The sequence below is a fragment of the Pongo abelii genome, chromosome 20 (assembly GCF_028885655.2).
Source record: "Pongo abelii isolate AG06213 chromosome 20, NHGRI_mPonAbe1-v2.0_pri, whole genome shotgun sequence".
NCBI classification, from domain to species: Eukaryota; Metazoa; Chordata; class Mammalia; order Primates; family Hominidae; genus Pongo; species Pongo abelii.
The window spans coordinates 16,705,233-16,726,639 of record NC_072005.2 but is presented as its reverse complement, the minus strand read 5'-3'; the positions used below and the strand labels follow the sequence as shown (position 1 = coordinate 16,726,639).

General features: G+C 53.9%; 2 protein-coding genes across 9 annotated transcripts in view; one reads left to right on the top strand and one right to left on the bottom strand.

Moving 5' to 3' along the window:
* Window positions 1-7,995, top strand: part of CHERP (calcium homeostasis endoplasmic reticulum protein) — a 24,502-nt gene extending 16,507 nt beyond the window's left edge. For both annotated transcript variants that reach the window (XM_024237594.3, XM_024237593.3), the window contains exons 10-17: window positions 190-625; window positions 2,582-2,820; window positions 4,238-4,371; window positions 4,986-5,072; window positions 5,391-5,534; window positions 5,636-5,752; window positions 6,184-6,278; window positions 6,547-7,995. In XM_024237594.3, coding sequence (XP_024093362.1) covers window positions 190-625; window positions 2,582-2,820; window positions 4,238-4,371; window positions 4,986-5,072; window positions 5,391-5,534; window positions 5,636-5,752; window positions 6,184-6,278; window positions 6,547-6,740 — 1,446 coding nt within the window. In that variant the 3' untranslated portion in view covers window positions 6,741-7,995. The remainder of the gene's footprint in view (window positions 1-189; window positions 626-2,581; window positions 2,821-4,237; window positions 4,372-4,985; window positions 5,073-5,390; window positions 5,535-5,635; window positions 5,753-6,183; window positions 6,279-6,546) is intronic.
* C20H19orf44 (chromosome 20 C19orf44 homolog) overlaps window positions 4,532-21,407 on the bottom strand; it is a 24,709-nt gene continuing 7,833 nt past the window's right edge. The window contains exons 4-9 of one of the 7 annotated variants that reach the window (XM_063719342.1): window positions 18,494-18,567; window positions 15,267-15,756; window positions 12,104-12,199; window positions 11,243-11,409; window positions 8,552-8,662; window positions 4,532-5,807 (exon numbers count right to left, since the gene is read on the bottom strand). In XM_063719342.1, the coding sequence (XP_063575412.1) occupies window positions 8,591-8,662; window positions 11,243-11,409; window positions 12,104-12,199; window positions 15,267-15,756; window positions 18,494-18,567 (899 nt within the window). In that variant the 3' untranslated portion in view covers window positions 4,532-5,807; window positions 8,552-8,590. Of the gene's footprint in view, window positions 5,808-7,268; window positions 8,316-8,551; window positions 8,769-11,242; window positions 11,410-12,103; window positions 12,200-15,266; window positions 15,757-18,493; window positions 18,568-21,407 lie in introns of those variants that run through there. The other 6 variants (XR_010138433.1, XR_008516425.2, XM_009252928.4 and 3 more) reach the window with 6 other exon arrangements.

The window sequence follows — 21,407 nt, the reverse complement described above, 5'->3', positions numbered from 1 at the left end:
GGTCTGGTCATTTTGCAGCAGCATGTGGTCCGGGCTGAGAGCAGGTGCCCAGCATCCCCACAGGCGTCAGCGTAGGAGGTGCCCCAACGTGGCCAGGGTAGCGCCTCCATGGTCTGAGCCAGCGCTGTGATGCTGCCGAGCGCCGGGGCCTAGACCACGCAGGGCTCACGCCTGTCCCTTCCCTTGCAGCCGCCAGAGCAGCCGCCCTACCCGCACCACCAGGGCGGCCCACCCCACTGCCCCCCCTGGAACAACAGCCACGAGGGCATGTGGGGCGAGCAGCGCGGTGACCCCGGCTGGAACGGCCAGCGCGACGCGCCCTGGAACAACCAGCCCGAACCCGCCTGGAACAGCCAGTTCGAGGGCCCCTGGAACAGCCAGCACGAGCAGCCACCCTGGGGCGGGGGCCAGCGCGAGCCGCCGTTCCGCATGCAGCGGCCCCCACACTTCCGGGGGCCCTTCCCGCCCCACCAGCAGCACCCGCAGTTCAACCAGCCTCCGCACCCCCACAACTTCAACCGCTTCCCCCCCCGCTTCATGCAGGACGACTTCCCGCCACGGCACCCTTTCGAGCGGCCGCCCTATCCCCACCGCTTCGACTACCCCCAGGGGGACTTCCCTGCCGGTGAGTGTACGGGCGCCTGGGTAGGGCCTGGCGGAGGCATCCACGGCTCGCCTGCCGAGCAGGCTGGTGGCGCTGCTTGTAGCCCTGGCATGCTCCCGAGTGCACAGTGACAGACGCAGGGTCATGGGACGTCCGAGGAGCCCGGCCCGGGTTCTCAGGAAGTGGGGGCACAGACTCAGCTTTGCCGCCCTGATTAGGCCCGGCTGGCTGCAGATGAGGCAGAGCCAGTAGGAAAAGGTTCCTGCCGTGGGTGGGCGTGGCGAGGGCAGGGCGGGGCCTCGTTCTTTTTACTGCTGTTGCTTGTTTTTTGCATCAGTTTTCCCGTTGTATTAGTTCGTTTAAAAAATCAATACTTGGCGTGGTGTCGGGCGCCTATGGTCCTAGCTGCTCAGAAGGCTGAGGTTGCGGTGAGCTGTGATCGCACCACTGTACTCCACCCTGGGCAACAGACCCTGTCTCAAAAAAAAAACAAAAAACTAGTTTTCTTTTTTTAAAAAATGTTATTTTATTTTAAATAGAGATGGGGTCTTGCTATGTTGGCCAGGCTACTCTCAAACTCCTGAGCTCAAGCAGTCATCCCACCTCAGCCTCTAGAGTAGCTGGGTCTACAGATGTGAGCCACCATGCCCAGTATCTTTGTTATTGATTTTATTTCTAATCTTTTAGTATTTTTTTTTTTTTTTGAGACAGAGTCTCACCCTGTTGCCCAGGCTGGAGTGCAATGGCACAATCTCAGCTCACTGCAACCTCCGCCTCCCGGATTCAGGTGATTCTCCTGCCTCAGCCTCCCAAGTAGCTGGGATTACAGGTGTGCGCCACCATGCCTGGCTAATTTTTTGTATCTTTAGTAGAGACAGGGTTTCACCATGTTGCCCAGGCTGGTCTCGAACTCCTGACCTCAGGTGATCCGCCCGCCTCGGCCTCCCAAAGTGCTGGGATTACAGGTGTGAGCCACCTCACTTGGCCTTTTGTTGTTGTTGTTGTTTGTTTTTTGTTTTTTTGAGACTGAGCCTCACTGTCACGCAGGCTGGAGTGCAGTGGCACAGTCTCGGCTCACTGCAGCCTCCTCTTGGGTTCAAGTGATTCTCCCACCTTGGCCTCCTCAGTAGCTGGGATTACAGGCACCAGTCACTATGCCCAGCTAATTTTTGTATTTTTAGTAGATGGGGTTTCGCCATGTTGGCCAGGCTGGTCTCAAACTCTGGGCCTCAAGTGATCCACCCACCTTGGCCTCCCAAAGTGCTGAGATTACAGGCGTGAGCCATCATGCCCGGCCTTCTCTCTTTAAATACGTTTTTGATTATAAATGCAGCTTGGAAACGGCTTGACACATTTATTGCTTTTACTTTTTGGCTTGGGCTGACATGATAAAGTCCCGCAGCCTGGACGGCTTCAACAGCTGGAATGTATTGTCTTAAGGATCTGGGGGCTGGAGGTCCGAGGTGGAGGTGTGGTGGGTTCGGGTTAGTGTCTTGGAGGCCTGTCTCCTTGGCTCATAGGTGACCGTCTTCTCTCTACGTGTCTGTGTCCTAATCTCTTATTATAATGGCAACAGTCACATTGGATTAGGGCCACCATGGCTTCATTTTAACTCATTTGTGTCTTTAAAGGCCCTGTCTCCAAATACAGTTCCGTCCTGAGCTACTGGGGGCTGGGACCTCAGCGTATGGATTTGGAGGGTCACAACTTAGCCCTCACATTGCAGTTTTGGGGTTTTGTGGTTCTCTTCTCTCAGCCTCAAGCTCCCTTGGCTGTGCCTATGGGTGCAGGACAGGCCTCTCAGAGCCTGGCTCCTCTGTGCCTCGCTGCCTGGTCTTAAGCAGTGAGAGAAGGTGCTGGGCAGGCTCCCAGGAGGGGTTCGTCTCCTGGCCCTTCACTGAGCCCCTCCCCTCCAGCATTTGTCGCCTGGGAGATCCTGACTGGCCTGTGGTCCTGAGGCAAGTCTCTGTTTTGCAGAAATGGGGCCCCCTCACCACCACCCTGGCCACCGCATGCCTCATCCTGGCATCAACGAGCACCCGCCCTGGGCTGGACCCCAGCACCCTGACTTCGGCCCTCCCCCCCACGGCTTCAACGGGCAGCCCCCACACATGCGGCGACAGGGCCCGCCCCACATCAACCACGATGACCCCAGCCTGGTCCCCAACGTGCCCTACTTCGATCTCCCTGCTGGGCTGATGGCACCCCTCGTGAAGGTAATGCCCCACGGCGGGCTCCAAGCTGAGCACGCTTACCATGCTGGCCCCCGTTTCTCCTTGTGAAAAGTGAACGCACAGGACCGGGTGCCTCCCGGGGCTCCCCTTCCTCATCTCCCACTCCCTAGGGACCCTGATCCGTCAGTGGGAGGTGTCCGAACCGGAGTAGCACGGTGTGGCTGTAAGCGACACCATGTCTGCCCTGCCCTGCCCCTCCTATCCCTTCCACCGCAGGGAGCTTCAGCCATGTGGGGCCAGCTGGGCTATGAGGCTCGAGTCCTCTCTTCGTCCTTCTTGGTCCAGGGCCTCAGAAGCATCTTGTCCCAGGGCTGCTGATGGAGGGAATGTCTTAGAAGGAGCCACCTGTGAGCTGTGCCTACCAAGCACACAGGGAGGGGGGTGGCCCTGGAGGAGCCGGGCAGGGCTGGCAGCAGCTGGTACCACTGTGGGGTGGCCAGAGCATAGGGCAAGAGGTGAGGCAAGAAGGGGCCAGGTCTGGCCGGGCTTGGTGGCTCACGCCTGTAATCCCAGCACTTTGGGAGGCCGAGGCGGGCAGATCACGAGGTCAGGAGATTGAGACCATCCTGGCTAACACGGTGAAACCCCGTCTCTACTAAAAAATACAAAAAATTAGCCGGGCATGGTGGCGGGCGCCTGTAGTCCCAGCTACTCCGGAGGCTGAGGCAGGAGAATGGCGTGAACCCGGGAGGCGGAGCTTGCAGTGAGCCGAGATCGCGCCACTGCACTCCAGCCTGGGCGAGAGCGAGACTCCGTCAAAAAAAAAAGGGGGGGCGGGGGGAGGCCAGGGCTGGGGCTCGGGGGCTCCAAGGGCATGCTGGCCACTGCCACTTCCCATCCCCCTCAGACACATCCACCTGAAGTCCAGGCAGACTTCATGGAGCCATGGGCAGCAGGGAGACCTGCGGGCAGGGGCCCAGGCAAGCCGGGCAGGGCAGGGCAGGGCAGGGCAGGGCCTCAACAGGAGGACAGAGACGGAGCAGAAGGCGGTGACAGGCCAGCGGGCTCCAGGGCCGGGGCTGAGGCTGTTCTGAGGGAAGGGCCCAGGGTAGGCATTTCGAGCAAAGGGTGACGTGAGGGGCCTGCTCCATGTCTGTGAATAAACCAGGGGGTGTTCATGTCACCTGAGTTTGGAGACCATGTCCCCTGTGGGTGATTTTCTGAAGAGAGAACCCTGTGATTGTCATCAGCCTCAGAGCAGCTGTGACCCACCATGGTTGGTGTGGCTGAGGTCCTGCAAGAGAGTAGGTTCCCCAAGAGGGAAGCACGAGGAGCTCTGGTGCCCAGGGTACCCTTGACACTGAACCTGGGCCCTGCCCTGACCCCACTCCCTGCAGACCCTGGGTGGGCCTGAGAGGGCTCTGCCCAGGCATAGTGACAGCTGGGTTCTCTGCTGCAGCTGGAAGATCACGAGTACAAGCCTTTGGACCCTAAAGACATACGTCTCCCGCCCCCCATGCCGCCCAGCGAGAGGCTGCTGGCTGCAGTGGAGGCCTTCTACAGCCCCCCGTCCCACGACAGGCCCAGGAACAGGTAAGGGGCCCAGGTCGGTGGGGTGGGCGGGAGGCCTCTGTCCCCTCTCCCGGCTCCCTGCAACCACACCTTCTGCCCAGGCTAGAAAATGTGGCTGTCCCTCAGGAAAAACTGCCCTCCCCCCGCCCCTGAGTGACAAGTGTGTGTCACAGGCACAGCACACACGTGGCCCTCAATGAAGGGCGTTTTAATGGAGACACATCAGAAGAACTTAGGGAAGGTGTGGCACGGCGGCACGTCTCAAGCAGCCAGCTGCCACAGGGCCCTCAGCCCACCCTTCCCAGTGGTCACCCCTCCTTCCTATGCTGGGCTGCAGGCCTGTCCACCCATGAGTCAGTGTTCCTGTTCCCCAGTTCCACAGACCATGCATGGGTCTCCACCACCTCAGCGGAACAGCAGGGTGGCAAGGGCGTGGGCACCAGAGGAGCCACTGGGCTGCAGGAGGACAGCCCTGTGGGAACACTGAACCAAGCTCTACTGCGCCCATGCTCGGAGCCCACAGCCACAGGGCCATGTACTCTCCAAGGTTCTGTGGATTAACTCCTGATGACTTTTTCACGAGTTCCTTGTGGGTGGGTGTCACGTGGTCACACAGGGAATGCCGTGTCTTACAGTGAAGGCTGGGAGCAGAACGGCCTCTATGAGTTCTTCCGAGCAAAAATGCGGGCCCGGCGGAGGAAAGGCCAGGAGAAGAGGAACAGGTAAAAGCGCAGACGTCTGCAGTGGCCGGGCGGCCAGGGCCCACAGCTTGTGGTGGGTGGGAGCAGACCCCAGATACGCTCATCACGTCCGCCCTCACACAGCCTGTGCCTATGGGGCAGTGTTTTCCACAAGGCCTGAATTCACACAGCAGCAGGCTCAGCCACACTATTTAGGAACTTGATACCGTTGCTGTGGCTATGGCGCCACATCCACAGCCAGAGCCCCTGCATCTGGGGTGGTCCAGGAACCTGAGGGCCAGGGTGGGCTGGGTGTAGCTCATCCACTGGAGCACCCGATCATCAGGCCTCTCCCTGCAGCGGACCCTCGAGGTCTCGGAGCAGATCCAAGAGTCGAGGGCGTTCTTCCTCCCGCTCCAACTCAAGATCCTCCAAGTCTTCAGGCTCGTACTCAAGGTCAAGGTCGCGCTCCTGCTCCCGTTCCTACTCCCGCTCCAGATCTAGGTAGGCAGAGGCTGCCTCAGGAGGGCAGTGCCTGAGGCCTCTTCCTGTGGCTTCCCCACGACGCCTGGCTGCTGCTGACCCTTGGGCACCCTTCCCTGCAGAAGTCGGAGCAGGTCACGCTCCTCCAGAAGCCGCTCCCGGTCCCAGTCGCGGTCCCGGTCCAAGTCGTACTCCCCAGGAAGAAGACGCCGGTCACGGTCCAGGAGCCCCACCCCGCCGTAAGATCCTGTCTTAAGTGCTGCGCTGGTAACGCTGGGAAGCTGCAGTGCTTTGCTGTGAATGTGGAAACATTAGTGGTTAGGAGACTGTGTTAGGAGGCCGCCAGCATTAGTCCAGGGACAGTGGCACCCCTCACCCTTCACCACAGTAGCCACTTGGCAAAGCCTGAGGCGGTAGCTGGGGTCTGCTTTCAACCACCATCGGGGTTCAAGGTGTCCTGCTCTCAATGCTGAGTGTGGGGTGGGAGCCAGCGTCTGGAGCCCCCTTATCTAGCTGAGACGGGATCAACGGGTAGAGACGCAAAATCTGCATACAGTGTCACCTGGCGACAGTGAGCATGCATGCAAGCTGCGGCTGTGAGGCCCTCATCACTGTCATTCCAATAAATGTCTCAGTTACTTCTTAAAAGAATAACCTGTCTTGATTTTAGTTCCTCTGCTGGTCTGGGTTCTAATTCGGCGCCTCCCATCCCTGACTCAAGGCTCGGAGAAGAGAACAAAGGCCATCAGATGCTGGTGAAGATGGGTAAGGCGAGGGAATGGGGAGGGCACGGGATAGGTCCTCACGCGTCCTGGGCCCGGGAGTCACCAGCGCTTTCTCTTCCTCAATTCATGTGGGGATGGATGGAGTCAGGCCAGTTCTGACTCCACCCACACCCTCTAGACAGGGCCGGCCTGCGGGTTCTCTCTACCCATTTCCCATGTCTACACTGCCTGTCTGGACATTCAGCCCCCCATGTGCACCCCCATCTGCCTCCGCCTTGTTGTGGTTGTGACTGCATCTCTGTTTCCAGGCTGGAGTGGCTCTGGCGGCCTCGGTGCGAAGGAGCAAGGGATCCAGGACCCCATCAAGGGCGGGGACGTCCGGGATAAGTGGGACCAGTATAAAGGCGTGGGCGTGGCTCTGGACGACCCCTATGAGAACTACCGCAGGAACAAGAGCTACTCCTTCATCGCCCGCATGAAGGCCAGGGACGAGTGTAAGTAGGCGCCCATGCCGGGAGCCACGCCGGTGGCCAGCGGTGCCGGCTGTGGGACCTTCCTGGCTGACTGGCAGTGGAAGATCGCAGTGACCGCTCAGTTCTCACACCGTCTCCACTTGTGGAGAGAAGGAAGACCAGCGCATGCCCAGTGGGAACACTGTGCTCCATGGCGTGGAGGGCACGGGTGCCACCCACAAACCACACCAGGAGGCGCTGCAGCCACCAGGGCCCCAGGCTCGTTTTCCTTTATAGTGAAGCAAGAAACACAAGACCCTCCGCCCCGAGTAAATTCTTCACCCACGAAGGGATGGATGTGCATCTGCCCTAAGTCAGATTGAAGCCTCCTCCTAGGCTCCAGGAGGAGCATGTGCAGGAGGGGTTGGCCTGGGCCAGAGCCGGCACCCCAGCTCCTTCCTCCAGCTCCCGGCACCCACCGGCCCTGACCTGGCTTCCCCTTGGCTGTGTAGGGACAAAGCTGAAGCCCAGTGCCATGACTGCCCGCGGATTGAAAAACAGAAACACAAAACTTTGACTTGACTTGCAAAGTGAAGCAGGGTTTTCATTTTTACTCTCCTTGGTTTAGGTCTAGAAAGAATATCGACCTGAGAGGAGGCTCAGTGAGATTCTGAAACCCAGTTCTTCGAAGGTGTACTGGCCCTTAGTTCAGTTATTTTAGTTGTTTAAGTTGATTTTTTTTTTCTGGAATGTAGCCATTTGCTGTTATCTGGGAAACAAGATTCTAACAGGAAACCAGCCTAAGACACTTCAGGTCGAGCGCTGCCTCGGACTCTGTGCCCGTCGCGTCCCCTGCTTGAGTTTCGCACTTGGAAGAACCCTGCACCAGCTGGTGTGTGCGACGACGGCCCAGTCCCATCCAGAGCATGGGACCTGACCCCAGCCAGCGCCTTCCACTCCATCATTTCATTTCACACCCCCAAAGGGAGGGGAGGCCAGGAGGGGAGCTGCTCCTGCCAGAAGCTGGTGGGTGACCGTTTGGGAATTGGCCACACCTGGTGTCCATGGGCAGCCTGGTGCAGTGCCATTCATTTGTACAGAAACATTTTTGAAAAATTCTTTTCAATAAGATGCGAAATCTTCCAACTTTTCAACCCAACGTGATGAATATTTGATTTTGTTCTAGATTTCCTGTAGCTGTGAATTGTTAAAATGTATGATTCAGGATAAAACGTAAACACGTGCTGTTAGTAATTTCTTGTGGATTTCATTGTTTTGCCTTCAAATAAAGCCTTTTTTTAAAGACCTTTCTCCCACACATGTGTAAGTCGGAAGTGTGCACGGGCTGAGTGAGACGTGACCTGGTTTGAGCTGTGCAGCCTGGGGTCAGAGGCTGTGTCCAGGGGCTCACATGGCGTCCCCAGTGTGCTGACCTGGTCCCATGTCCTTATCCTCGAGCAGGGTTTCTGCCATCCACCCTGCCTCCCTCTGGCTCACTGGGATGCCAGGACCTGCCTGGGTGGAGCTGCTCTGCAGAGGCTGGTGGCTCCTGTCCTGCTGTGAGTGGGGACAGCTCCACTGAAACTCTGTTTCCACTGGCCTGTAGTGTCATGGAGCTGGGCATGCTGCTGGGAGAGCTGTCGCTGAGCTGGGATTTGGCTCAGAGGAGTCTGGGGCCCTCACCGCAGCACCACCTGCCCCACCATGGAATGTCACACCTGGATGCTGACGTCTGCGTGTGTGTGCGTGTCCATCACCCCAGTACCACCTGCCCTCACCACGAAACGTCACACCTGGACACTGATGAGCTCTGTGTTTGTGTGTGTGTGTGTGTGCACACTGAGTACACAGGACAGGATACCTTTTGTTAGACGTCATGTCAAGCTCCACCTGCTGGCGCTCACAGCTCCTTGTTCACCTCCTCCAGGGCGTCCTCCATGGTCAATGGGGCAGGTCTGTGGCACCTAATGTACTGTCAGGCAGAGGACAGACCACGCCATCACCATCATCACCTCAGTACACTCTGAGACAGGGTGCTGGAGGAGGGAGTGGAGCCGGCACCTGTCCCCAGCAGGCTCCTGTCGGGGTGACAGAAGTGGAAAACCACAGGATGTGTGTGACAGGTTGGCACACGGGGCTGTGGGAGCACAGGGTAGAGGGACACCCAGGTCAGCCCTGCGAGGGGTGAGTCCTGACAGAGAAAGGGAGGGGTGCCTATGAGTGCCCTTGGAGTGGCTGAGATCAGGGAGAAGCGCCTGGAGCAAGCAGCTGGGAGCTATGGCGGGCTGCAGCCAGGTGGCACAGTCAGATGGCTTCCGCCTGCATCCGATGGGCTGATGGACGCCCAACAGAGGCATGAGTTCAAAGCCCCCCAGAGGGGTGCAATGAGCAAAGTTGAGATTGTAGAGACCCATGGGACTCAACCTGCCCTCTTCAGCAGATAAACCACAAGGAAACGAGAGGCCTGGCATGCAGGGGACTCAGAGGGCACAGTTCCAAAGCAGCGTCCTGGGGCATGTGGGAGAAACGCCCAGCCCCAGGCCCACCCCGCCTGCTTGTGGGCCCAGCATCGCTTTCACGGGGCTTCCAGGGGATCCCCAACCGCTCAGCATTGAGAACTGGTCGCTGCTCTAGATTGAGAGGCTCAAAGGACACATCGGGTAGTATGGACTTTGGATCCAGATTACAAAATCGGAACAAAACACACAACTTTAAATCAGACAAGCAGAAATCTCAACACTGGATATTCCTTGATACTTAGTAAATTTGGTTTGTATATTATCGCATTATGGTTGTTTGTTTGAGACAGAGTCCCGCTTTGTCCCTCACTACAGCCTCAACCTCCCCAGCTCAAGTGATCCTCCCACCTCAGCCTCCCAGAGAGCTGGGACTACAGGCACACACCACTATGCTAAGCTAGTTTTTTTGTGTTTTTTGTAGAGATGGAGTCTTGCTATGTTGCCCAGGCTGGTCACGAACTCCTTGGGCTCAAGCAACCCACCCTGCCTCAGCTTCCCAAAGTGCTGGGATTACAGGAGTGAGCCACCACACCTGGCCTTTAACATCACTTTTTAGAAATAAACATTGAAAAATTTGTTATGTAAAATGTTTAAAGCAGGGGGCGGTGGCTCACGCCTATAATCCCAGCACTTTGGGAGGCCGAGGCGGGTGGATCACCTGTGGTCAGGAGTTCAAGACCAGCCTGACCAACATGGAGAAACCCTGTCTCTACTAAAAATATGAAAAATTAGCTGGGCGTGGTGGTGCGCACCTGTAATCCCAGCTCCTTGGGAAGGTGAGGTAGGAGAATCACTTGAACCCAGGAGGCGGAGGTTGCAGTGAGCTGAGATCGCACCACTGCACTCCAGTCTGGGCAACAAGAGCGAAACTCAGTCCCCCAAAAAAAAAAAAAAAGTTTACAAATAGATCACCATAAAGGACTGCATATAGTATAACGCCATTTCTATAAAGAAATACGTGGCCAGGCATGGTGGCTCGCACCTGTAATCCCAAAAATTAGCTGGGCATGGTGGCAGGCACCTGTAATCCCAGCTACTTGAGAGGCCAAGGCAGGAGAATCGCTTGATCCCGGCAAGCGAAGGTTGCAGTGAGCCGAGATCATACCACTGCATTCCAGCCTGGGCGACAAGAGCAAAACTCCGTCAAAAAAATAAAAAAAAAAAAGAAATACGCATACTATGGTTCATACAAAAGTCTGAGGGAGTATATATATCAACTCGGTAATAGTTACCTCTGAAATTAAGGAGAACTTGCAGGTTACACATCTCTGTAACAAGATTTTCAGAAAACAGCCAGGTAATTTTTGGTAATCAGATTAAAAAAAGTTTTTTTGAGACGGAGTCTTGCTCGTCACCCAAGCTGGAGTGCAGTGGCACGATCTCAGCTCACTACAACCTCCACCTCCCAGGTTCAAGCGACTCTCCTGCTTCAGCCTCCTGAGTAGCTGGGACTACAGGCACCCGTCACCACACCTGGCTAATTTTTGTATTTTTGGTAGAGATGGGGCTTCACCATGTTGGCCGGGCTAGTCTCAAACGCCTGACCTCAAGTGATCCGCCCATCACAGCCTCCCAAAGTAACAGGCGTGAGCCACCGCACCCGGCTGGTAATCAGATAAAAATTCTTAGAGGGTAAAAAAAGAGGTGACGGTGATTGCTGAGGAGAACAGCTGGGCCGCCTCTGGCCCCATCTCAGGGATGTCTCAGGAGGCTCAGGGAAAGGGACAGGACCCCTCCCATGGAAGAAAACAGTGCCACGAACAGTAGCTCCCTTTAGTCTGAGGTCACACAGCCCAGGCGGGGCTGGCTGCAAGGTGCAGGAGCTCAGCACCCCACCCTGTACCAGCTCTTGCCACAGGGTGGCAGGAAATGAGGCTCCCTCCACAGGGACAGAAGGTGATGGCCCCACTGCATCCCTGCAGCCCTGAGCTGAGCGCTGGAGCCCAGGCCCCGGCCCACATCCCCTCAGCCAGGCCTCTGGGAGCTGCCGCTCCCCTACCGCCCTGCCCCTGCCCATGGGGAGCTGCGCTCACCTCTTTGGCTTCCTCCAGGGTGTGGTAGTGGAAGGAGTCCGCGTCCAGGGAGCGCAGGAGGGAGGCATGCAGGTGCCGGCTGGCCTGGATGAACTGCTGCGTCAGGCTCAGCTGCTGCTTCAGCACATCATGGAGCGCCAGCACGGCCGGGCTGTAGGCGGTCAGGGCTGCCCCAGCTCCGCGTTACTCGGTGGCTTCGCTGGGGCCCCACAAATTCTGCAGTCCCCCCACCGCTCAGGTGCCAGGCTGCTCTCTGAAATCTTTTTTTTTTTTTTCTGGAGACAGGGTCTCGCTCTGCCACCCAGGCTGGAGTACAGTGGTGCCATCACAGCGCACTGCAGCCTCCAACTCCTGGGTTTAAGCAACAGTGGCTCACACCTGTAATCCTAGCACTTTGGAAGGCTGAGGCAGGTGGATCACGAGATCAGGAGTTCGAGACCAGCCTGGCCAACATAGTGAAACCCCACCTTTACTGAAAAAAAAAAAAAAAAATTAGCCAGGTGTAGTGGCAGACACCTGTAGTCCCAGCTACTTGGGAGGCTGAGGCAGGAGAATCGCTTGAACCTGGGAGGCAGACGTTGCAGTGAGCCAAGATCATGCCACTGCACTCCAGCCTGGGTGACAGAGCAAGACTCCGTCTCAAAAAAAAAAAAAAAAAATTAAAAAATTGAAAAGGGAAAAAAATAGTAGGTACCAGATGGACCCCTACGGCAGGTGCCTGTGGCTGCAGTAATCCCCGCCCAATGGACCCCTGGAAGCCAGCATGCAAGGGGTGCCACACCTCCAGAGTGGGTGTGAATCTGCAGGTGAAATGAGTCCTGTAAAATGTGACAGGAAGGATCCCCCGAGCCAGGCTGTTACCTTCTATTGCATCCGCGCTGATAACATGATTGGCGATGGGTGTCGGGTCCACGTAGGCGCCTCCCAGGGCAGGCCCCATGGCTGCCATGCCAGCCACTATCTCGGGGACAAAGAGAGGGGTAAGCAGGCAGGACACAGAGAAATGACTTTCGGGTCCACAGATAGGACCCTGGAATAAACTACGTGACCTTGTTCTTCCCTCTTTCTGAAGGTGATCGCCACTCTTGCATTTTTTTTTGTGTTTGTTTGAGACAGGGTCTTGCTCTATTGCCCAGTCTGGAGTGCAGCAGCATGATCACAGCTCACTACAGCCTCCTGGGCTCACGTAATCCTCCCATCTGTCTCCCAAGTAGCTGGGACTACAGGTGCGCCACCACGCCTGGCTAATTTTTAAAATTTTTTGTAGAGACAGCGTCTCCCTATGTTGCCCAGGCTGGTCTTGAACTCCTGGGCTCAAGCAATCCTCCTGCCTCAGCCTCTGAAAGTGCTGGGATCACAGGTGTAAGCCACCGCACCCAGCCCTTCTTTACTTTTTTTATCCTCTTCCCCTTTCAAATATTTCCCAAGGCTGCCTCCATTTTTCTGCTAGGTTTTCTTGGCTCAAGGCACAGGCACCCTAGCTGGGTGCAGTGGTGGCCCCGGCTCACGGTGGCTGGAGTCGAGAGCAGTGGAGGATGTGCTTTCCCAGCCTTTCTTCTAAGGGTCACTGTTGACCTCAGATGTTGCGTGTTCTCTGGGCTCTGAGGCCAGCGTGTTTATGGCTGCTGTTTTTTCTCTCTCCTTTCCCTGTCAGTCCTAGTCTAGGAAAACAGCCTCGCCAGTGTTTCATGAAAGCATCCCTAAATTGCCAAAAATATGGACAGAAATGCAGACAGACACAAACAATTCTGAGCCCAGATCCCAGGCTGAAAATACCATTTAACACCTCCAAGGTGATTTTACTGTCAATGTGATTGACTTTCCTTCCTGAGAAACAGACACCAGTCACCCTCTCCTCGGGGGGGGGCCAGTCAGGCTGATGTTACGTTAAGCCCCCAAATCAAAACAAATAGATCCAGTGAGAATTACATTGCTTTCCTTTTTTTTTTTTTTTTTGAAACAGAGTCTCACTCTGCCGCCCAGGCTGGGGTGCTATGGCACGATCTCAGCTCACTGCAACCTCCACCTCCTGGTTTCAAGTGATTCTTGTGCCTCGGCCTCCCGAGTAGCTAGGACTACAGATGCGTGCCACCACACCAGGCTAATTTTTGTACTTTTAGTAGAGACGGGGTTTCACCACATTGGCCAGGCTGGGAACTACATCATTTTTCACATCCAGTCTACCTTGTCAAGAGCCATACGGATGAGAAAAGAGAGATTAAAAGGGAATGTTTATTAGCCAGGCGCCTCTAGTCCCAGCTACTGGGGAGGCTAAGGTGGGAGAATCGCTAAAACCTGGGAGGTGGAGGAGGCAGTGGGCTGAGATTGTGCCACTTCACTCCAGCCTGGGCAACAGAGCGAGACCCCATCTCATAAAATAAAATGAAATAAAATTATATAAAATTATATAAAATAAAATAATAACATGGGAATGTTTAAAAGAATGGGGCCTTTCCACCAGCAAGAGCTGAAACTGAAGCTGGGAATGAGAGAAATGCCCAAAGGCCAGGCATGGTGGCTCATGCCTGTAGTCCCAGCACTTTGGGGGGCCAACATGGGCAGGCGGAAGGATCACTTGAGCCCAGGAGTTCAAGACCAGGCTGGGGAACATAGGGAGACCCTGTCTCTACAAAAAACATTTTAAAATGATACAGGGGGCCAGGTGTGGTGGCTCACACCTGTAATCCCAGCACTTTGAGAGGCCGAGGCAGGCAGATCACCAGGTCAGGAACTCAAGACCAGCCTGGCCAGCATGGTGAAACCCCATCTCTACTAAAAATACAAAAATTATCTGGGTGTGGTGGCACATACCTGTAATTCCAGCTATTCAGGAGGCTAAGGCAGGAGAATTTGCTTGAACCCGGGAGGCGGAGGTTGCAGTAAGCCAAGATTGCACCACTACACTCCAGCCTGGGCAAGAGAGTGAGACTCCATCTCAAAAAAAAAAAAAAAAAAAAAAAAAGATACAGGGCCAGGTGCAGTGGCTCACGCCTGTAATCCCAACACTTTGGGAGGCTGAGGCTGACAGATTGCTTGAGCCCAGGAGTTTGAGACCAGCCTGGGCAATACAGAAAGACCCTGTCTCTACAAAACATATAAAAAGTAGCCAGGCATGGGGGCGCATGCTTGTAATCCTAACTACTCAGGAGGCTGAGGTAGGAGGATCACCTGAGCCTGGGGAGGTTGAGGCTGCAGTGAGCTATGATTGGGTCACTGCACTCCAGCTTGGGCAACAGAGCAAGACTCCATCTCTAAAAACAGAGTGACAGAGAGAGAGAAATATCAGGAAAGTCACCCAGGGTGTTCATTCTCCAGGACAAAGGCATCCTGTGCACTGCAGGGTATGGAATAGCACCCCTGGCCTCCACCCAGCAGATGCCGATAGCATTCCCCACCCCGAGTTGTGACAACTAATAATGTCTCCAGACCTTGCTGGAGTCCCCCCGTGACAGAATCATCCTGTGGGAGGTGCTACCCTAGTCCTCGGTTCTGACCCTTCTGAATGCTTCAGGGCTAGGAAGACATCGGGACACACCAGGGCAGCTGCCCCTCGTCCATGGAAGAGGCAATGGTGAGCCAAGGTCCCTGGGTGACATTTTTTTCTTTTTTTTGAGACACAGTCTCACTCTGTCATCCAGGCTGGGGTGCAGGGGCATCATCTCAGCTCACTACAACCTCTGCCTCCTGAGTTATTCTCCTGCCTCAGCTTCCTGAGTAGCTGGGATTACAGGAACACACCACCACAGCCAGCTAATTTTTGTATTTTTAGTAGAGATGAGGTTTCCCCGTGTTGGCCAGACTGGTCTTGAACTCCTGACCTCAAGTGATCCTCCCGCCTCGGCCTCCCAAAGTGCTAGGATTACAGGCATGAGCCACCTCGCCTGGCCAACCCCTCCAGGTGATTAATAACAAGAGCCCAGATCTCAGGAACCTGAGGCTCTCCCACGTGTCTCCCAGGATGCTGTAAACCACACGCTGAGCTCCTGTCCCAGCTGCCCTGGCCCCCACGGGCCCCAAGGCTTACCCTTGGTCCACTCGTAGGTGAAGGCGGGATCCGGCGTCTGCACAGCTGTGTCCTTCACAAGCACTCTTGTCACGGGCCTGCTCGACTTTTTCCTAGACTCGGCTGTTTGTGGAAGGTCTGTCTTCACACTTGAAGAGGATTCAGACAGAGCGTCCAGTGTTCTGCCAAGAGACTCCTTGGAATGGGCGGTTGGCTCGGATGCTGTCAGACTTGGAGAGTTTTCAAAATCCTCCGAATAAGCTGAGCTGACTGTGTTCACCATGGGGGCTTCAGATGGTGGCTGCATGCTGGAAGTGCTGTCCTGCTGGATGGCAGAAGCTGAGCTGGCACTGAGATGCTCCGAGACCTCGCTCTCATCCCCCTCTGCAGAGGCGGACTTTCCCTGTGATGTCCAGCTCCTTGCCTGGGCCTGCCTCGGGGCATCCTGCCCAGTGGACGCCTCGGCTCTGAAGATTTTGCCAGCTGTTTTTTCTCTCTGAGCACTTTCCTCCTAAAATGAAGAATGGCAGAGGTGGCTGGGAAGTGTTCTGGAAATATCAACATGCTAGGAACACTGCACTCCCAGGAGCTGGGGACCTCCGGCACTCCCGCAGGCAAGGGGCCACACCAGGTCCTCATTAGATGTGGGCACGGAGTATTCTAAACAACTGTGGCATCTTCAGCACGGCATGTCCACAGGGCTGCAGGAACCCTGATGGTGTGATGCACGCTTAGGTGGCACATGGATGGCACTTAACATTTCATCATGGACTTAAGGACTGTAGGTGGCTGAGGCGGTAGGATCCTTTGAGCTCAGGAGTTCAAGACCTGCCTGGGTAACACAGCAAGACCCTACCTCTATAAGAAAAAATAATAATAATTAAAAAAATTAAGTTTAAGCCGGACACAGTGGCTCATGCCTGTAATCCCAGCAGTTTGGGAGGCCAAGGCGGGCGGATCACCTGAGGTTGGGAGTTTGAAACCAGCCTGACCAACATGGAGAAACCCCGTCTCTACCAAAAATACAAAATTAGCCAGACATGGTGGCACATGTCTGTCATCCCAGCTACTCAGCAGGCTGAGGCAGGAGAATCACTTGAACCCAGGAGGCAGAGGTTTTGGTGAGCCGAGATCACGCCACTGCACTCTGGCCTGGACAACAAGAGCAAAACTCTGTCTCAAAAAAAAAAACATTTCATCATGGACTGATGAAATGTTAGGTGGCTGAGGCGGTAGGATCCTTTGAGCTCAGGAGTTCAAGACCTGCCTGGGAAACATAGCAAGACTCTACCTCTATCAGAAAAAAAAAAATTTAAAAATTAAGTTTCATCATGCCTGGGGGCAATGGCTCACACCTGTAATCTCGGCACCTTGAAAGGCCGAGGCAGGAGGATTGCTTGAAGCTGGGAGTTCAAGACCAGCCTGGACAACCCAGCCGGTCCCTATCTCTACAAAAAAATAAAAAAATTAGCCAGGCATGGGTGCATGCCTGTAGTCTCAGCTACTCAGGAGGCTGGGCAGGAGGATTGCTTGAGCCTAGAACATCGAGGATGAAGTGAGCCATGATCCACAGCTGCATTCCAGCCTGAGTGACAGAGTGAGACCTGTCTCAAAAATAAATAAATTGGGCCAGGCATGGTGGCTCACGCCTGTAATCCCAGCACTTTGGGAGGCCGAGGTGGGTGAATCACCTGAGGTCAGGAGTTTGAGACCAGCCTGGCCAACATGGTGAAACCATCTCTACTAAAAATACATAAATTAGTGGTGTAGGGTGGCGGGTGCCTGTAATCCCAGCTACTCAGGAGGCTGAGGAACAAGAATTGCTTGAACCCAGGAGATGGAGGTTGCAGTGAGCTTAGATTGTGCCACTGTAGTCCCAGCCTGGGCGACAGAACGAGACTCCGTCTCAAAAAAATAATAATAAGGCCGGGCGTGGTGGCTCAGGCCTGTAATCCCAGCACGCTGGGAGGCCTAGGCGGGTGGATCATGAGGTCAGGAGATTGAGACCATCTTGGCTAACATGGTGAAACCCCGTCTCTACTAAAAATACAAAAAAAATTAACCGGGCCTGGTGCTGGGCGCCTATAGTCCCAGCTAATCGGGAGGCTGAGGCAGGAGAATGGTGTGAACCCGGGAGGCGGAGCTTGCAGTGAGCTGAGATTGCACCACTGCACTCCAGCCTGGGCAACAGAGCGAGACTCTGTCTCAAAATAATAATAATAATAATAATAATAATAGGCCGGGCACAGTTGCTCATGCCTATAATCCCAGCACTTTGGGAGGCTGAGGCGGGTGGATCACTTGCAGTCAGGAGTTCCAAACCAGCCTGGCCAACATGGTGAAACCCCGTCTCTACTAAAATATACAAAAATTAGCTGGGCGTGGTGGCAGGGGACTTAATCCCAGCTACTCGGGAGGCAGAGGCAGGAGAATCGTTGGAACCCGGGAGGTGGAGGTTGCAGTGAGCCGAGATCGAGCCATTGCCCTCAAACCTGGGGGATAAGAACGAGACTTCTCTCAAAAAAAAATAGTTTAAAATAAAAAAAAATAATAATAATAAAATAAAAATAATAAATATTTTAAAATAAAAATAAAATGTCATCACTGTGTATAACCAACACGTGTATCTGACAGTGCCGGTGGCCACTGGGACAAAAATCACAACAGGGAGTGTGACTGGATACAGCTGGTGAAATGCTGCCTCCGTGCAGATGTTGTCATGGGTGGCTTTACGTGGGATGTGCTTTAATCACCAGCTAACCAAGGTAGCTTCATCCTGTTAGCACCTAAATCAGGGTCTCTCACCGACCGCACTCTTGACATCAGAGCCACAACATTCTTTGCAGCTGGGGGCCACCCGGTGCATTACACAACACGGAGCACTGTTCCTGGCCCCCACCCACTCACAATGCCAGTGGCACCTGTCACCCACCCCCTAGTCATGACAGCCAAAATGTCACCAGACATTGCCAATGTCCCCTGGGGGGCAGAGTTGAAAACTATAGGCCTAAATGAAACATTACTTGCTTTTCCACATAAGAATCGACATTGGGCCAGGCATGGTCGCTCACACCTGTAATCCCAGCACTTTGGGAGGCTGAGTCGGGAGGATTGCTTGAGCCCAGTTTGAGGACGGCCTGGGCAACATAGTGAGACCCTGCCTCAATTTTTAAATTTTTAAAAAATTTTTTAAAAAAATGTTTAAGCCAAAAACAATCGACAATGAAAAATTACTTTGTTGTACTTACTTCCTGTTCCAAATCGGAGTTCTCACTGACAACTGGAGCCAGATCGTCAAGCGATAAAATATTTATTCTAAACTCTGTAATTAAAAAATTAGTATAGCATTTACATTCTTTTATTTACTCCATAATTTTTTTTAATCTTCCAAATTTCTTTTTTCTTTTCTTTTCCTTTTTTTGAGATAGAGTCTCACTCTGTCACCCAGGCTGGAGTGCAGTGGCACGATCTTGGCTCACCACAACTTCTGCCTCCCAAGTTCAAGTGATTCTCTCACCTCAGCCTCCTGAGTAGCTGGGATTACAGGTGTCTGACACCTCGCCCGGCTAATTTTTCTATTTTTAGTACAGAAAAGATTTCACCATTTGGCCAGGCTGGTCTTGAATTCCTGGCCTCAAGTGATTCGCCTGCCTCAGCCTCCCAAAGTGCTGGGTTTACAGGTGTGAGCCACCACGGCCAGCCTAATCTCCCACAAATGTTTAGAAAGATATGAAGACATGGCCGGGCGCGGTGGCTCACGCCTGTAATCCCAACACTTTGGGAGGCCGAGGCAGGTGGATCACGAGGTCAGGAGATCAAGACCATCCTGGCTAACACAATGAAACCTTGTCTCTACTAAAAATACAAAAAATTAGCCAGGCGTGGTGGCGGGTGCCTGTAGTCCCAGCTGCTCAGGAGGCTGAGGCCAGAAAATCTCTTGAGACCAGTTCAAAGCTGCAGTGAACTATGATCACACCACTGCACTCCAGCCTGGAGCACAGAGAGACCCTGTCTCTAAAAAATAATAATCATCATCGGGCATGGTGGCTCACACCTGTAATCCCAGCACTTTGGGAGGCCGAGATGGGAGGATCAACTGAGGCCAGGAGTTCGACACCAGCCTGGTCAAAATGGTGAAACCCAATCTCTATTAAAAATACAAAAATTAGCCAAGTGTGATGGCACGTGCCTGTAGTCCCAGCCACTCTGGAGGCTGAAGCAGGAAAATCGCTTGAACCTGGAGTTGGAGGTTGCAGTGAGCCAAGATCATGCCACTGCACTCCAGCCTGGGTGACAGAGCAAGGCTCCGTCTCAAAAATAATAATCATAATAAATAATAATAATAATAATGATAAAAAATAAAAGACTAGCTGGGAAATTTCCAGCTTTTGTGAACAGACTGACTCAGCTCCAGTGTCAGTGTGAAAGCAGCCATAGACAATGTGTAAAGGAAGGAGCGTGGCTGCCTTCTGAGAAAGCTTTATAAAGACAGAAGACAGCCTTGGCACAGTGGCTCATGCCTGTAATTCCAGCACTTTGGGAGGCCGAGGCAGGTGGATCACCTCAGGTCAGGAGTTGAAGACCAGCCTGGCCAACATGATGAAATCCCGTCTCTACTAAAAATAGGAAAATTAGCTGGGCGTGGTGGTGAGCACCTATAATCCCAGCTACTCGAGAGGCTGAGGCAGGAGAATTGCTTGAATCTCGGAGGTGGAAGTTGCAGTGAGCCAAGATCACGCCATTGCACTCCAGCCTGGGCAACAAGGGCAAAACTCTGTAAAAAAAAAAAACAACAGACAGAAGACAAGGCTGGCCGCAGTGGCTCATGCCTGTAATCCCAGCACTTTGGGAGGCTGAGGAGAACAGATCACAAGGTCAGGAGTTCAAGACCAGCCTGACCACCAGGTATGGTGGCTCACGCCTGTAATCCCAGCACTTTGGGAGGCCGAGGCGGGCGGATCACAAGGTCAAGAGATTGAGACCATGCTGGCCAACATGGTGAAACCCTGTCTCTATTAAAAGTATAAAACTTAGCTGGGCATGGTAGCGGGCACCTGTAGTCCCAGCTACTTGGGAGGCTGAGGCAGGAGAATCGCTTGAATCCGGGAGGTGGGGGTTACAGTGAGCCGAGATCACGCCATTGCACTCCAGCCTGGGCGACACAGTGAGATGCCATCTCAAAAAAAAAAAAAAAAAAAAAAAAAAAAAAAAAAAAAAGACCAGCCTCATCAACATGGTGAAACTCCGTCCCGTCTCTAATAAAAATACAAAAAATTAGCCAGGCGTGGTGGTACACACCTATAGTCCCAGCTACTTGGGAAGCTGAGACAGGAGCATCACTTGAACCCGGGAGGCAGAAATTACAGTGAGCTGAGATCGCGCCACTGCACTCCAGCCTGGGCGACATCTCAAAAAAAAAAAAAAAAAAAGACAGAAGACAGGCCTGCTAGCCTCTGGTCTAGACAGATTAGCACTGATCAGAGTGCACTGTTGGAAGTTGCTGAGAAGTACGTGTGTGGTGTAACGGGTGAGAGGCAGCAGGGCAGCCAGCCAGCTGGGGGGAAAGAGTGGGAAGACTGTGGAGCAGAGGCAGACCTGAGACATGGCCCCAAAGCATCCTATGTTGTCATTTACAGCAAGTTAATAGACTGTGAGTTCTGAAAAAAAGAGTTCTAAAAAACAAAAAAAATAGTACAGCAAGTCAAAGGCACCACAGAACCTTAGGGTGGAGGCCAGTGCCTGAACCAAGTGCGTGCCGGGACCCAGGAGTGTGGGGTTCTCTGTGGAGATTCTGGTGCCCCAACAGGTTTTTGGGTTTAAAAAAATTTTTTTTTAGAGATGGAGTCTTGCTCTGTCACCCAGGCTGGAGCGCAGTGGTGTGTTCATAGCTCACCGCAGCCTCCAATTCCCAGGCAGTCTCCAATTCTCAGGCTCAAACGATCCTCCTGCCTCAGCCTCCTGAGTAGCTGGGACTACAGGTGTGCAAAACCACACCCAGTTAATTTTTGTATGTTTTGTAAAGACAAGGTTTCACCATGTTGCCAGGCTGGTCTCAAACTCCTCCTGCCTAGGCTTTCCAAAGCACTGGGATTGCTGGCGTGAGCCACCAGGCCTAGCCCCCAACAGCTTCCAACAGGTTTAAATTGACTCAAGAGATGAGTT